This window comes from Diplotaxodon limnothrissa, linkage group LG1 (genome assembly GCF_057381915.1).
Source record: "Diplotaxodon limnothrissa isolate DT_005_m linkage group LG1, D_limnothrissa_male_GT1.1, whole genome shotgun sequence".
Taxonomy (NCBI): domain Eukaryota; kingdom Metazoa; phylum Chordata; class Actinopteri; order Cichliformes; family Cichlidae; genus Diplotaxodon; species Diplotaxodon limnothrissa.
Window position 1 is genome coordinate 9,298,845 of NC_140596.1, and position 16,860 is coordinate 9,315,704.

Consider the following 16,860-nt stretch of genomic DNA (forward strand, 5'->3'; position numbering starts at 1 on the left):
ATTGCATTTGTCTTTAACTATCAGGAACCTTAACGTTAACTTTTATAAGTGGGAAAAGTGTTAGTGTTTGTCCTCCAGCTTCACTGTTTATGTTATGCTAACATAGCTGTGTCGCTAGCGATCACGTAGCACATCATTATATACCAACTAGTCCAACTTCAGTAACCCTACAAACGTCACTGCTGTTTAGTTTCCTGTCTTCATTTATGTTGGAAGTGATAGCAGAGGTGTACGTTTGAATTTTTTCAGAAATCTCTCAGTCAGAACATGCAATATCATGCTTAGGTAACTAGCGAAACTAGCGAGCTAACTTCCGCTAGCTTCCTGCTAACTTCTAACTCCGTTAAATGTAATAAATTTTGTTTTCATGGATGCCTGGAAGTTAAACTTCTTAGTTACACCTGGTAAAGCAGCAATGCTGATCGTTTTATTAAAGATGAAAGAATTTAGACAGTTTTTAACTCTCAGTGATGCTGCAGTGTTCGTTTGACCAGAAGCATACGGAGTTTAGGATCCAGATTACTCCCAGATTTAAGAGCATCTTAGTCCGACAAATACGACAATAACGATGGCCGCTTGCATGTTCTGCAAAAAAATGTGCTTTGTCGTGTATCTGACGGACAAACACCAAAACAGTTCCACATCACTGAAGTTGCACCATTTTTACAAACCAATTCTGGTTCATCTGTTTCACTCAACAATCGGCCATGTGCGTATGAAAACAAAGGCACTGCGCATGCGCGTTTTACTCATATTCTATCGCGATATTTCATTTTCCTATCGTTGCCTAACATTATACCGGTATTACCGTGAACTGTATAATATGGCCCAGCCCTACTTAGAAGTATCATCTCCCCACAATTTTTCTTTGCATTTTCAGTAACTCGTTCACTTACGAACAGCCAGTTGAGCAGCATTGAGACCCAAGAATAGCAGTTAAATATTAAAGTTTTCATTTATCACAGTTAGAACAGTAGTAATATTTTTAGAAATCATCCTACTTGACCCTCTGCTAATGGAACTAGAATTCCTGATTTTAAAAGTGTACTTAATTTCCTAGTCTAATCATTGCTCAAGTTAAATGCCCTATGCTACTTTGATCTAGAATAGGGCATGATGTGCCCCTTTCAGAGTTTGGGGTGTTTCATAAAATTGTCTTAATTAATAAAATAGGAGTGCCTACTTTATAATTAATTATGATTATTGTTATTATTATTTTAAGTAGCCATCTTTTTGTGTTTAGATTAACTGTTAATTTGTACACACAATGTTTTTGTCCAGCAAATCAGGGGTTAGTTTAAGGACATCAAGATGGTATTTGACTAAAGGGGGAGAGAGTTCTGCATTGTAGGTACAGTTAAGTTTCTGAAAACAAGAAATGATGAAGGTGAGGCTCAGTTTCCTTAACTATCAGGTGAGGAGAGCTTGATGTATAAAGCCCCAGTAAGATGACACACACAAGCTCTTTGGAGTGGAATCTAAACAACAGTCAGCAATACCAGCTGTCATATGCTTTTTCTTTACTGGTATCACTGTCTAATATGAATTGGTTAATTTTGGCCTAACGTGTGTCAATTGTCTGCACACAAACTTGTCTCTCCTTATGTGTATGTAGACATGACTGGTCAGTGAAAATGTCAACACACGTGGACAAAGTGACCCATTCCAAGGACAAAAGCTTAGCCCTTACTACTTTCTCCCTTTTTCTTTTAAACGGACATATGCACTGTAGAGGTTCCTGTTGTTTTTACGCTGCCTGACAGTTTACCAAATATAAATGGTTGGCTTTAAACTTAAAACACCACTAGTTATGTTATTTTTGGAAGACTAAAACTCGCATGCTATTTGGAGGAATAACACCCAGATATTACGTGTCTCAGAACACCACCATTAGGCAACTCGTATGCTCTGTCATAATATGAAATTCAGTCAAAACATTTTATTTATTTATTTTCTATTTTTTTGATTGTACTGATAAGCATGAATTTATTTGCCAAGGGAAGGTCAAGTCTTTGGATCCAGCCTGCTGAGTTGTCTTTAATTTTTGGCCTGCTCACTGCAAAATGTGCATGAATACAGTGCTTGCATCTTCTAAACAATTGTCCTTGCAAAAACTGTTCAAATATTATAATAATTTGCCTGGAGATCATACTCTCATTTGGATTTTCAGCAACTAAAGCTTATATGCAGAAACACTGCTGCTAGTTATATCCTTTTCCTGGCATTACATATTTGCAATGCTACTGTCAGAGGATCCCAGAATGGTTCAACCCAATGAGCGAAATTTTACCTTTTGTTTTTGGCATTAGACTTTTACTAATTACTTTTAGTAATGTATTTTTAACTGTTGTTGCTGTGTGGTGTTTTTTTTTTTTTTTTAAACACAAATTTACATTGTGGTGGTTTCTGCATTTTTATTTTCATTCTTTGCCTCTACTTACCTGCTATATGGATTTGGATGCATATGTCCTATATGATATATTATTGTACTGCTGTACTGTCACAAACAACCAGATGGAGTAAGATTTCATGCAGTAATGACTAAACTTTAGATTAAATTTTTTTTTTTTTTTAAATAATGATACCTTATATTTTAAGTTTTATTTCAGTCTGGTATTCTTCCACTATTTTTGACAGCACTGTTTTGTTCTCTACAGGCTACATGAGGAGATTATAGACTTCTATAACTACATCTCCCCACGGCCAGAGGAAGAGAAAATGAGACTGGAGGTGGTGGACAGAATCAAGGAAGTCATCCATGACTTGTGGCCAAGTGCTGAGGTATATTTTATTCTTAAACCCTAACAACTGCAAAAGTTTTCTTTAGGCAGAATGTTGGTTTGGATATTGAGAGATAATAGATTTATTTTTTGGGGGAAAAAATCCACTTGTGGGGTTTGTCAGTGAAAGCACCACTTCAGATTATTAGCTTTAATCTGAAAGCTATCTAATGTCTATTTTACCGTATCTTATTTTATTTTTTGCACAAATAAATGATTTGTAACACAGTGAAAACCTTTAACATGCTTTCTTAAGTGAATTTTAAGGAAGTGCTTGAAAAGGACAGTTTCTGCAAATAGCTTTTATTGCAAAGTACTTTGTGGAGTCATAAATGCTGACAGAGACCGAGCTCTATGGCCATACTACCTTTGACACAGTGGTCTCTGTAACTTATACAGGTCCTTCTCAAAAAAAATTAGCGTATTGTGATAAAGTGCATTATTTTCTGTAATGTACTGATAAACATTAGACTTTCATATATTTCAGATTCATTACACACAACTGAAGTAGTTCGAGCCTTTTATCGTTTTAATATTGATGATTTTGGCATACAGCTCATGAAAACCCAAATTTCCTATCTCAAAAACTTAGCATATTTCATCCGACCAATAAAAGAAAAGTGTTTTTAATACAAAAAAAGTCAACCTTCAACTAATTATGTTCAGTTATGCAGTCAAAACTTGGTCGGGAATCCTTTTGCGGAAATGACTGCTTCAATGCGGCGTGGCATGGAGGCAATCAGCCTGTGGCACTGCTGAGGTGTTATGGAGGCCCAGGATGCTTCGATAGCGGCCTTAAGCTCATCCAGAGTGTATCCCACAGATTCTCTATGGGGTTCAGGTCAGGAGAGTTGGCAGGCCAATCGAGCACAGTAATACCATGGTCAGTAAACCATTTACCAGTGGTTTTGGCACTGTAAGCAGGTGCCAGGTCGTGCTGAAAAATGAAATCTTCATCTCCATAAAGCTTTTCAGCAGATGGAAGCATGAAGTGCTCCAAAATCTCCTGATAGCTAGCTGCATTGACCCTGCCCTTGATAAAACACAGTGGACCAACACCAGCAGCTGACATGGCACCCCAGACCATCACTGACTGTGGGTACTTGACACGGGACTTCAGGCATTTTGGCATTTCCCTCTCCCCAGTCTTCCTCCAGACTCTTGATGGCATCTTGATTTCCGAATGACATGCAAAAGTTGCTTTCATCTGAAAAAAAGTACTTTGGACCACTTTGTAACAGTCCAGTGCTGCTTCTCTGTAGCCCAGGTCAGGCGCTTCTGCCGCTGTTTCTGGTTCAAAAGTGGCTTTACCTGGGGAATGCGGCACCAGCCCATTTCCTGCACATACCTGTACACGGTGGCTCTGGATGTTTCTACTCCAGACTCTACTGCTTCCGCAGGTCCCCCAAGGTCTGGAATCGGTCCTTCTCCACAATCTTCCTCAGGGTCCGGTCACCTCTTCTCGTTGTGCAGCGTTTTCTGCCACACTTTTTCCTTCCCACAGACTTCCCACTTAGGTGACTTGATACAGCCCTCTGGGAGCAGCCTATTCGTTCAGAAATTTCTTTCTGTGTCTTACTCGTTTAGAGGACCTTTTCATGATATGCTAATTTTTTGAGATAGGAATTTTGGGTTTTCATTAGCTGTATGCCAAAATCATCAATATTAAAACAATGACAGGCTTGAACTACTTCAGTTGTGTGTAATGAATCTGAAATATATGAAAGTCTAATGTTTATCAGTACATTACAGAAAATAATGAACTTTATCACAATATGCTAATTTTTTTTGAGAAGGACCTGTAACTGTCAGATACCAGTGTTGGTTTACAATACTAATCAGGCTGTTTGTGATGTAGCTAATGGCTACAGGCGTCAGGCTTTTATAAAGCATCCTGTTTTCTGTTATCTCGCTGCTGCACAGTACTGTTTGGGTCATTTTATTACTGCCACCTCAGGCATTATTGTACCCGCTGACTTTGATCCTGCTGATAGAGCAGTGTGCTTCAAAGTGTGTCTGCCCTGGGAATAGCAGCTCCTAAATGAGGAGCACAACACTGTCCCAATTGTGGTCAGCTTTATTTATTTTTTCCCCCCCACCATGAAGTGAGCAGGAGCAGCGTTGTCATCAGGTCAGTGTGATGCCTGTTTAATTAGCTTAGATGCCAAGAAGTCCAGCAGTCATGCTGTTGCTGTACCAAATTGAAATCTTGCCAGGTAAACATGTAGGATTGTCTCATTCAAAAAGCACCAAGAAATGTTAATGGTATGTATGCAATAACTTGGCAGTTATTCACCACACTTAGGCCACAAGTGAAAGTGTTACTGGAGATGCCAAACTGGGATCAAACGACTCTTTTCACCTTCCTAACCACCTATAGTTACCTCACCCTTCACAGAAATCTTCAAGAACTACTATTCATTCATTCATTCGGTCATGGCTCTACACTCAGCTTAATGCTCTACATGTGACAGTCCTGTAAACCAGAGTTTATACTTCTGGGTTATAGTGGAATGTGTAGAGGAGGTTTAAGGGAATTAAATGTGGGCTATGGCTTAATTCTATTTGTGTAGTGCTCTGAGAGAGGTTAAAAGGGAAGGTTGAAGATGTATTTTCATTAACAGAGTGCAGGTTATAAGATTAGTAGCTAAAAAGGCTGTTGTTATTGTAAAAGCTGTTCAATTTGTGTAAGCCTGCCACTAAATCACTGCTATGTTGAGCTGTAAAAATGTATTCATGCATGCTGTAGAACAGGTTTTTGTTGTAGTCAGTTGTAGCGTGGGAAAATCAAGGAAAGCTATCATAGTGCTTGTTTCAGTTTGCCAGCAGGGTAATCTATGTCATGGGTTGTCAGAGCTATAAAGGTGTGTAGGAGTTTAAAGAAACATTGTGATTAAAAAGACCTTTGTGACATGCTTTATCTGCATTTCTTATCCTAAACAAAAAAATATCTACATGTGTGTAACTGCTTGTCCTTTATCTTCAGGTGGAAGTGTTTGGGAGTTTCAGCACTGGTCTTTATCTGCCAACAAGGTGAGCTATGCAGCATTCATCATTTTTGCCAAACTGTAACTGAACTGGCTCCCCACTGCTGACAGACAACAAGAAGACAACAACACCCCACCCCCCTCAACACACAGGCAGGCATGCCACCTGCATTAGTGAACTCTTAACACCATACTGAGCGCTTTAAAAGGGCTCAGCTGTTCATTAATGCTTTATTTTTCACTGACTGATTTCTTTGACATTTTTGGATCATTTCTAGAGACATGACTGTTTGTATTGAGCTGCCAGAGTAGAGTGTTTTGTGGTCTGCGTGTATATTTTTGTTTGCACGCCTCTTGTTTGTACTGGGTGCTTGTGTGTGACACATGGCACTGCTGACTTAATACACATTGGCTGACTCTTAAAAGGCTCTGTCAGGAGCTGCACATTGCTTTTCCACAAGAGGGAACCAAAGCCATCTGCCATCTATCTGCAGTTATCTAACACACAGGATAGGTTTAAGGTGGACCACTTGTGCGTTTCCTTGGCATTTGTTTTGTGTATGCAGTTAGTGATGGAAGCTCATGCTCAAATTTTGAAATGATGTCACAAGTAATTCTTCTGAGTCACACATTTGGGCTTCACACGTCCACACCCTGCTTGTAATGCTCAGCAGAGACTGGACCACAGTTTGAGAACCCACAGCCTTAAAATTACTTTTGAACTTCGGGGCTAAGACAGGGCAGTATAAGAAAGATGAGGATTATATAAAACTTTTGTGTACTTGATTACAAATTATGGAACAAGTGAACTTCAAATCCAGCTGGTTTATCATATAATACCTGTTGACTGGAGTAGAAAATTTTAGCAAAATCACGCCACACTCACTTGTACAGAGGAACAATGTGCAGTGTCTTTATGTGCGACGATAAATTTCAGCTGAAGTTATTTTAGTTGTGCACCTAATGTTAAAGCTGCATTGTTTTTAGTTTAGTGAGGGTCAATATTTTTGTCACATGACAAACTTGAAACTAAATGTTTTGCTGTGAAGATAAACCAGAAATGCTTCTGCGGTGTGTTGGTGTTTTTGAGGGACTCATATAGAAGAGTTGGATTAAAATAACTTTTTTTCCCCTCCTCTTCATTTTCCCCTCTCAACAGTGACATTGACCTGGTAGTTTTTGGGAAGTGGGAGTCACTCCCTCTCTGGACTTTAGAAGAGGCGCTCCGAAAGAAAAACGTCGCAGATGAAAACTCCATCAAAGTTTTGGACAAAGCCACAGTAAGACTTCATTTCCAGTTTTTCTTCTGTGTTTAGAGGTATAAATCTGTAAAGCCACAACCTGTGGAAAAAGCAAACATGGAATCATTGCAAGCTACTAATTATCTGCAATAAATCAGATTCATGTAGAGCAATTCGCCTTAGTTTTCAGTGTCTTCAATTCAGGCAAGCAGCTGTATGAAATCACTGATGACGCTGATAAGCATAGTTGTCTTATTATAGTCAGGCATGTGTACAGACATGCACATGAAGAGAAATGCCAGCATCAGAACTTTGGTATGCTTCAAGTGTTTTGTTGCTACAAATGACAGAGTACATTTCATCCAAACTAAAGTGATGTGGTTCTAGCAGTGGCACAGCATGTAATGATCTTGAAGCTAACATTGTCATTCATATCACATCATTTTTGTTTTTTCAACCAATTCCAAAAGTTTAATTAACAATCTGTGCTTTGTTAATAGATTTTTCCTAACATTTGGGTTTATACCACCTCAGAAGATTTAGTAAAAGCCTTTTCTGCTTTGCAACTGTCGCTTATTATGGTTCTTAAAAAGCCTATAAGCAGTTGTAGGGGAATATCAAGTGGATTTTAGTTGAGGATTATCAGTTGTGTATGATTGCATGTGAACCTGTTGTTTTCACACTTACAGACACACTTGGACACAAAGTAGTTTATAGGTGCAGATTTAAAATTATAAATGTCTTTTATAACAAGTGTGAGGGATTCGTATTCTGTGTCACACATGTTCCAGGTTCCCATCATTAAACTGACAGACTCTTACACTGAAGTTAAAGTGGACATCAGCTTCAATGTGACGAGTGGAGTGAAAGCTGCACGTCTCATCAAGGAATTCAAAGAGGTACAGTTTACAGTACAGTTTCTGTTCAGTATGTATGATCCTTTTTTTTGCTCCATGTATTTTTCTGTATTAACATCTGTAAGGCTGAGGTCCCTCTTTTAGAGATGTGTACATTGTTTGAGCACTGTTGTAGTTGATCTTAGACCTTAATCTGTGTGGGATCACCCCGAGGTCTTCCTGAATCCTGAAGATGCTTGCTTTCTCGTGAGGCTACTTTATATAAAAATGTACAATATAATAATCCCTATTGTCTTTATTCTGTAGAAATATCCTGTGCTGCCTTATCTGGTCCTGGTGCTGAAGCAGTTTCTACTGCAACGGGACCTCAATGAGGTTTTTACCGGTGGAATTGGCTCCTACAGTCTCTTTCTCATGGCTGTCAGCTTTCTGCAGGTTGGTTCTGTAGTTTAAACCCAGCCGCCCAATGTTCCGAAACAAAATACAAAGACTACAAAATATAAAAACCCTTACCTGTGAATAAAATGTTCAGAAATTTGCAGTTTGAACTGAGAAACAAGAATTGCAGCTAACTTACTGATTTACAGTACTTCTAACAACCACCTGTACTTTGTTTCCAGCTTCACTACAGGGAGGATGTGTTTGGTCTCAACATCAACATTGGTGTTTTGCTCATTGAATTCTTTGAGCTCTATGGGCGCAACTTCAACTACCTGAAAACAGGCATCAGGATAAAAGACGGCGGGTGCTACGTTGCCAAAGACGAGGTTCAGAAGAACATGTTGGATGGCTACAGGCCCTCCATGCTCTACATTGAGGACCCACTACAGCCAGGTAGAAATTATTCTAATTCCTCAGAGGTGTTGAATCTTAAATTGGTGCAACATGCATATTTAAATGCACAAGCCTTTGCTACACAAACAGTGTGTCGATAAAAAGCAAAGAAAATCCAGTCTGATCTTCAGTATTATATTAGCGTGACTGTAAAAACTGCTGCTCCAGTCTGACTATGTCACATACTGCAATTAAGACCTCATTATTTTTTTGGCTTCAGACTTGCAGAGCCATCTGTGTTATTCTAACCAAATGTAATATATAATGAAGGCGAATAATTATGAAATAGCAGAAACCTTAAAAAGTGCAAGTGGTTAAAGCCATACCTTATCAAAAGATTCAACACAGAACTTAAATGGTAGAAAATGGTGTTGTCATTAAACAGGCAATGTGGAATTGATAATTCTTCATCGTATTGGCGTGTTGGTAATGTTCTCACCTTCTGTCTTGTGTCCAACAGACAATGATGTTGGCCGCAGCTCTTACGGTGCCATGCAAGTGAAGCAGGCGTTTGACTACGCCTACGTGGTGCTCAGCCATGCCGTGTCACCCATCGCCAAATTCTACCCCAACAATGAGAGTGAGAGGTAAGGAACAAATTCAAGAAACTTGCGAGGACTTGTCTAATGCTAATTTAATTTCTTAATACTGAAATTCTCATTCTTTGGACTTAAACAACTGAGACAGTAGAATCAGTGATTGTTTTGGTACAGTCACATTCAGAGCGGAGGGTTATCAGCAAAAACAAGGGCTTCTTACAGTTTATCTTCAGTCTGTGAAATGATATCTACTTTCTTATACTTATTAGTTATTGTAAGAAAAAATTTTGTTGCTTGCATCACTTGATGCACACAAACCCTAATAACATTTGTATTCAGACTGCTGTTTTACTATGTATTTCTCTCTTGTGTCCTATCACAGCATACTTGGCCGGATCATCCGTGTGACTCAGGAAGTGGATGACTACAGAGAATGGATCCGAAAAAAATGGGGAAGCCCACTCAACAGTATGTTCAGGTTTTCTCATGTGTTTGAAAAAAGTAACTGCAAAGTAACTTTGACCCACTAAAGATCAGCAGTTCACTGTCTGCTGAATGTACTAATAACTCCAGACCAATTGTAGACCAAATGTAATCTTTACAGGCTTAATGTGTTCACTCTGCATTTGTCTTTTCCCGGCTTCTGTAGAAAATGAAGTCACATTGTTTGAATCGCAGCAGCTTGATGAGCGCAACAACAACGTTCCAGATGACGACAATGATCCTGTGGTGGCTGTACTGTCAACTCCTCTCAGCAAAACATCCTCCAACTCTTCTTCCCCGTCACTCCGCTCCTCTCCCTCCTCCTCCCCACTGTCGCCGTCTTCCACATCCTCTACTTCCACCTCAAGTGATGGGGTCAGTCCTGTGGCTGCATACATATTTCAAATATGACATTATTGCAAATATCTGTAACATTTAAAGCTTCCTAAGAAAGATTTATAGGTGACAAAATATTTTGGAAATTATATTTTGTAACAAATTTTGTCCCCCACCCAGGACTCTGATAGTACACCTTGTAAGACTGCCAAACAGCAGCCCAGCCGAGGATCCAGTGCTCACAGAGAAAAGTCTGCTGCTGTCAGCAATCACAGAACACAGAGCCACACTACCAGCACTCCACCTGGAGGCAACAAGGGAGGAAAGGTACTCACAGCTTCACATTAAATTCACACATACATCTCAAGATACCACAGACGTATCAATCTAACTTTTGACTAATTGTGATAGTTGTTAACCTCTTTAAATCAAGGATTTATCTTATTGAGATTTTTCAAACAGATCCAGTTTAAGAGCAAAGATTGAGGAACACATAAGACAAAAAGAAATTATAAAGGTTTATAGGTTGCAAGAGGAACTACAGATGCATAAATATAACATTTTAACATTTCAATTGCAAAATCATAGAATGCAACTTAATGTTTTTTGCAGTAAATTTGGGCAATATTTAAGAGTAATGGCTAATGTTAGAATGCCCTGTGCTGGTAACTGCTGGATAACTTTGATTTGTATTTATTTTTTCTGGATAATGAAAGATTGCAAAAGAAATGGAGAAGCTTTTCTAGTGTGCTTTTTGTCACATTTCTGCACCATCACTGGCAAGTTACATTGACACTGTACAGCAGGTAAAATATTGAACACATCACCAATTTTCCAAGTAAATGTATTTCTAAAGGTGCTATTGACATGAAATCAACAAAATGTTGGTAACAGCCCATCTAAGCACACATGCAAAGAAATTAAACCATAAGAAATGACATGAGGGGGAAAAAGTGTTGAACACATGAAAAAAAGGGAAGTGCAAAAAGGCATAGCAAGTCATGACTTCAGCTGAAATCTCAGCTCTCGCAAGACCTTTGCAACCTTTTTATTGCAAAACACACAGATGGCATCAGCTACAGAAGAATTTCTAAACTGAAGGTTCCAGTGAGCACTGTTGGGGCCGTAATCCTGAAGTGGAAAGAACATCATTTCACCATAAACCAGGTGCTCCTGCAAGATTTCAGACAGAAGTGAAAAGAATTGTTACAAGAGTTGTCCAAAAGCCAATGACCACAGAGCTACAGCAGGTACAGTTGTTTCAAAGAAAACAATAAGTATTTTAATGCCATAGTGCACACCATGTCTGGAGGTCAAAAGGCACTGCATATTGCCCCCCCAAATACCGCACAAACAGTGAAGTACAAATCAGTTGAGCATCATGATATAGGGCTGGGCTTTTGTTTTGTTTTTTTTTTTGTTGTTTTTTTTTGGGGGGGGGGGGGGGGTCTTCAGCATATGGGACTGGAATGCTTCATAGACTTGAAGGAAAGATGAATGGAAAAATATACCGACACATCCTTGATTAAAAATCTGCTGCCATCTACCAGGAGGATGAAGCTGGAACAAGGATGGATGTTTTAGCAAGACGATGATTCCAAACACTGCCAAGGGACCTCTCAATTGATTTCAGAGAAAGTACAGCTGCTACAATGCCCCAGCCAACCTGACCTGAATCCAACTGAAAGTCAGTGTAACAAAACAAAAACAAATAAAACCTCCCAAAAAACTAAAGGTCAGAGTTCATAGAAGGGAACTTTCAGATTTTGAAGACTGTTTGTTTGGACAACTGGGCCAAAATCACACCGTACAAAGTATTACTTGTTCAGTACTTTATCCCTGTGTCATGTCTCATTATTACACATAATTTATGGACATCAGTGGTTTGATTTCTTTGCATGTGTGCATTGGATGGGTTGTTACCGACATCTGGTGATTTCATCTAAATGGCACCTCTAGAAATATATTGAGTTGAAGTGCTTATTTTACCCGCTGCATGTCTACGGAAATTCCACCACTATTAATAACTAAATGTTTTGTCCTCTGCCTCCAAGGCCAGGATGTCTCGTTCTCACCAAAAGAGTGGCCATCACGGGCAGCAGACCAACTTCTCCGGTGGCAAAAGCCATCCGAGCAACAAGCCGCACCACCACCAGGCCAGCAGCAAGAGGAGGAAAAATGTGCGAGACTCTACACAAGAGGATCTTTACAGATAGGGTTAATTTTGCTAGCATCACCCCAGATCTCCCTTCCTTTTCTGCAACGGACTGTCACATCTTACTTCTGCTGCCAGACTCGAGGCTTGGGAGACTACTAGTATTGAAACATCGTCCAGAACTCTTTCAATCTGGCTTTTCAGGGTGACGAGCAACATCCTCTAGCAGGGAGGAAAAACTCACAAAGAGAATCGTAATTGGAAATGGACATAATTTCATGGACTTGAACTGAAATCACAAAGGGTAAACGGTCAGTTTCCAGCTTCCCAACAGCTTCTTGTAAGGAGTGGGGTTTTTCTTTCCATAGCCAGCACCTACACAATATGCCTCTTGCGCCTCCTGCTGTACAGGAATGGACAGGCCAGGTTTGTGAATCAGCTCTGGAGCAATACCTGGAACTGCTGGCTGGAAAATAGGATCAAAGGTTTTAAAGAGAAATTAAAGTATGCAAATGGCTTAAAATGTACAAAAAAAAGTTATGTTGAACAGAAAATGTGTATGAAGATTTTTTTTTTTTTTTTTTTTTTTTTTTTTTTTAAATGATGGTCACTTACAAATGCAATCAATAAGAGCGGGGAAATAACTTATGCATGATATGTTTTTAGTTGATTTAAATTGTTTTGTTATGTCTAAACAGGTTATAAAAAGATTTGTACAAAAAAACACACAAAATAAGCAAAAAACTGTTAAAAAAAAAAATCACAACTAAGAGGAACCTATTTCGTATGACATTTTTACAGACAATTTGAAGTCGTATAAACATGCACATTTTGCTCCCGCTGCTTTGGGTCCCATTGCCAACAGAAATCATCAGCATCTAGTTTTTCTCCTGTTTGCTTTCTGAGTGTGCTACAGTGTTAACAGTTAGCCCTGAGTGAGCCTTTGCTCACAATACAGCCCTATAGATGAGCAGAGGGAGCTCGAGTTCTCTTATCCAGCTCAGTCGCATCAGTGTAGAGGCTTTAAGACTACAGGTTTGAAACGTATAGGGCGATAATGGGTTTTATTGGGGGGAGGGGGGACAAAAAAAACAACAAAATCCTACACTTGAAAACGTGTCATCAATGCGATAATAATCTGTTTCTCTGATAATTTACAAACTACAAAATCATTTGTATTTGTTAAATGTATTTATTTTTTTATTAATTGTATGAACATAGTATGGATCTGTGTGTTTAACATTAGAGCCCATATCTTTGAGTCCTATATTTGAAATGGGATAAGTTGTCGGGAGGTGGGTTGGGGTCGGGCATGTTAGGATACAGGAAGATGCCACCTTTTTATTGTTGTACTACTACTACTTTTTTTTTTTTTTTTTTTTTTTTTTTCTCTCTCTTGTTCCACTGACAGTTGAGTGACCAAGGTACTTTGAACAATTTAAGACCATTTTACAAGTCATGTGGTGAGAATTTTCTATTCATGTGGCTGGTCTACCTAGTTTAAGAGAGACTATTTGTTTTACGGTTTATAAATCAACAGAACACTTCTGTCATTGCAGTACAGCAACTAACCTGTAGATGGAGTTATTGCTCCAAGTCTTAATCCACAGAGTTTGGGCTTGTATACTGCATTTGGGGTTTTTTTTCCTTTTTTTTTTTTTTTTTTTTTTTGGGTTTGTGTGCGATTGTGATTGACATAAGCTTGGTGTCTTGTCTGAATAGGCAGCTGCACATAGCAAACTTTCAACTTAAACAGTTTTTCTAGGAGGGAGTCTCACACCGAAGCACAGTGCAGTCCCCTCGTCATCTACCTTTCTCAGATGTGACAAGAATCACCCACAGTAAAACAAGTAGCCAGCAATAACCACCACCTCACGTTATAGAATGCTACTCCACAATGACTACTGTAGCGACACAATGTTATGCTCACCACCGAGCTATGTTATGTTTAGATGGAGCAGGATCAGGACACTTTTAAGTCAACTTACTGTTATTTGGTGTTGAATTATTAAAAAAAAAAACAACACAAAAAAACACACAAAAAAAACCTAGTTCCACTACCCTTCCAACACCTCACTCATCCTCAAGTACTACAGCTGAGGTTTAAAAATGCAGTATAACAGCGCTGGTCTTGTGGTCGACAGACAAGGAGAAAGGTGAATCAAGTTGTGCCATCTGAATGTCCACTGACCATGTTTCTTCACAGCAGGAAAGCTTTGACCCCAACTGTACTCATTTGAAATGTTTTTCTGCAGCTATTACAATCCATGCAATAAAAACCATATCATTAAACCATATGTTGAGACAAGTTTCTGGTCTGCCTTTGACTTTTATTTTGAATTGTCTGTCTCTTTGTTGACTAAATTAAATAATTGTAAGGTCACTTAAAATGAAAAGCAGCATTGTGTTGGGGTGTGAGAGGGACATCTCCAGAGGGGAGCTCATCTGAAAGTCTCCAAGAGCATGAAATGAACCAGTGGTGGAAGTTGATCCAGTGCAAATACTCCTGTATTTGACTGAAATTCTTTTATTTTGCATGCAAATATTGTATGTAACTCATACTCCACATTGTTTCAGTGATTAAAGCTTTAAAATGTATAAACCCTACTAAAAATGTATTGAAAACTTAAACCACAAGGTGGCAGCATCTTACCAAAAGGTTTTATTGTAGGCAACTACGCTAACCAGCATTGCATTCTGTGCAAGTTTGAAATTACAGTCTTGAAAGACGTTTTTATGGTGGTTTTAACAAAACTGCACAGACGTTTCTAGTGTTCTCAATAAGTACGATGACAGAAATATAAATGCAGTACAGATATTAAGTTAACATCAAAGATAATTGCAGCCACCGTAAGCAAAAATAGTTTTAAACTCTTGTGCAAAACTACTCTTCACACAATACATCTCTCTTAGTTCATAGGACTCTCCTGCATGAGCCTCAAAATAGTAGCCAATGCTTTCTATACTATATTTAACCGGGTCTGTGGTCTCCCCCCTGCCTTTTTTGGGGCTCCCATCTTTGCCCAATGTTGAAAAAAGTCTGGTTAACGCCCCTGGTGTGTGACAGTGATGGAGGAGGGGCGTGCTCGCTTGGCGCAACGCGCGCACGGGCAATTGAAGAGTAGAGAAGAGGCGCACGGGGACCACGCACTCAATGAGCACTTACCGGTTCGTTTATGTACGATTTATTTCCCGGAAGACCTTTAAGTCTCTCAGGTAAGATGCTAAACTCTTGTTTGATTTAAAAAACTAAACAAAACAAAAACGACCCTTCCTGACACATTAACACCTGCATGCTCAAGAGAAGGGTAACTGGTTGCACGGGGGGAAAACGGTTAACACAAGGATGTCTCAGCGGAAAACTTTCCATCTCTGGCAACACCTTTTCATTTAAGTCGAGGTTTATATATATATATATATATATATATATATATATATATATATATATATATATATGTATATATATATATATATATATATATGTATATATATATATGTGTGTGTGTGTAAATTTGTCGAAGTCTAAAGTTAAATAAAATGACACTTTTCTTGATCTCCGCATCGATTTTCCTTGACGCATTTTTACCTGCCTGCTCTTGTCATCCAGACTGCAAGAAGTTGAATTGGTGTGTTTCGGAAATGAAGCTACTCACTCCTGACTCGATCTAAGCGACCTGCCTTTGAGAGTTAGAGCTTCAAATGTTAATATTGAAATCCTCTTTGTCACATATTTAGTGCGAGTTTGTTCGAGTTGTAGGTGGAGAAACTGTCTGAAACTGTGAGAAATCAGAAAGTGGATTTATCCCTTGTTCTAAACGGGCTTTCGGTCTGCCATGCGTTTGTGTCAAATGTGTATCTCCTTGTATGTCACCGGGTAATGACTGGTAGTGTTTCTCACTCATTTATTGAGCGCACCCATCCAAATATAACCAGTTTATTTACTTCGGCATGGATTAAACTCTACCAGTGATCCTGTGATGTCTTTTCTCCGTGCTCTGGTGTTCTTCAAACCAACAAGGGCATTTTAGGGAAGGTAAAATTGTTTTTAATAAGTAAGTTGCTTTTTGGCAGGCTGGATGTTGCTGATTTAAAATAGTTTTATCTCTTCAAATCTCTTCCTACAACATATGGTCCCCGTTTCTACCACGAATAGTGCCCCCGTCAGTGCCTGTATACTCATTTCAGAGTGAAACTGGCTTTAGTCCTTTAGTAACTGGAGCACAACACAGTGCGTGCTTCAGAAGGCGCTTTACTGTTTGAGTTTAAAATCGAAATTGAATTTGATTTATTTACAAATCAGTTTAAAATGATCTAATATTAAATGACGTTATCTGCACTTTTTAATTAGTGGTCATTAAAACAACAGTTGTGGAGCTGTGCTGCGAGATCCCAGAGAAAGCAGCATGAGTCATTTTTAATGAAATCAAAATAACTAACCATCCGATTTTAATAATATTTTAACTTCTCACACAGTGTTTGTCCATTTTTTTAGATATCCATCTATGAGCTCAGATTTCATTTAAGTGGATTTAAAATTACCTTAAATTGATTTTAATAATATATTCACAATACAGAAAAACGTTGATTCCTATATCTCACTGACAACAGTTTTCCCGGGGGCTTCTTTATTTTTGCAGGAAATGGTCCG

General features: G+C 38.8%; 2 protein-coding genes across 2 annotated transcripts in view; both read left to right on the forward strand.

Moving 5' to 3' along the window:
* Positions 1–12,751, forward strand: part of tent4b (terminal nucleotidyltransferase 4B) — a 28,400-nt gene extending 15,649 nt beyond the window's left edge. The window contains exons 2-12 of the mRNA XM_085363178.1: positions 2,658–2,781; positions 5,767–5,813; positions 6,927–7,047; positions 7,800–7,907; positions 8,172–8,300; positions 8,486–8,699; positions 9,160–9,286; positions 9,621–9,706; positions 9,888–10,096; positions 10,238–10,384; positions 12,112–12,751. Of these exons, the coding sequence (XP_085219304.1) occupies positions 2,658–2,781; positions 5,767–5,813; positions 6,927–7,047; positions 7,800–7,907; positions 8,172–8,300; positions 8,486–8,699; positions 9,160–9,286; positions 9,621–9,706; positions 9,888–10,096; positions 10,238–10,384; positions 12,112–12,273 (1,474 nt within the window). The 3' untranslated portion in view covers positions 12,274–12,751. The remainder of the gene's footprint in view (positions 1–2,657; positions 2,782–5,766; positions 5,814–6,926; positions 7,048–7,799; positions 7,908–8,171; positions 8,301–8,485; positions 8,700–9,159; positions 9,287–9,620; positions 9,707–9,887; positions 10,097–10,237; positions 10,385–12,111) is intronic.
* A 2,592-nt stretch (positions 12,752–15,343) lies between these two features.
* adcy7 (adenylate cyclase 7) overlaps positions 15,344–16,860 on the forward strand; it is a 67,160-nt gene continuing 65,643 nt past the window's right edge. The window contains exon 1 of the mRNA XM_085352332.1: positions 15,344–15,428. The gene's annotated coding sequence lies outside the window, so the exon portion shown is untranslated. The remainder of the gene's footprint in view (positions 15,429–16,860) is intronic.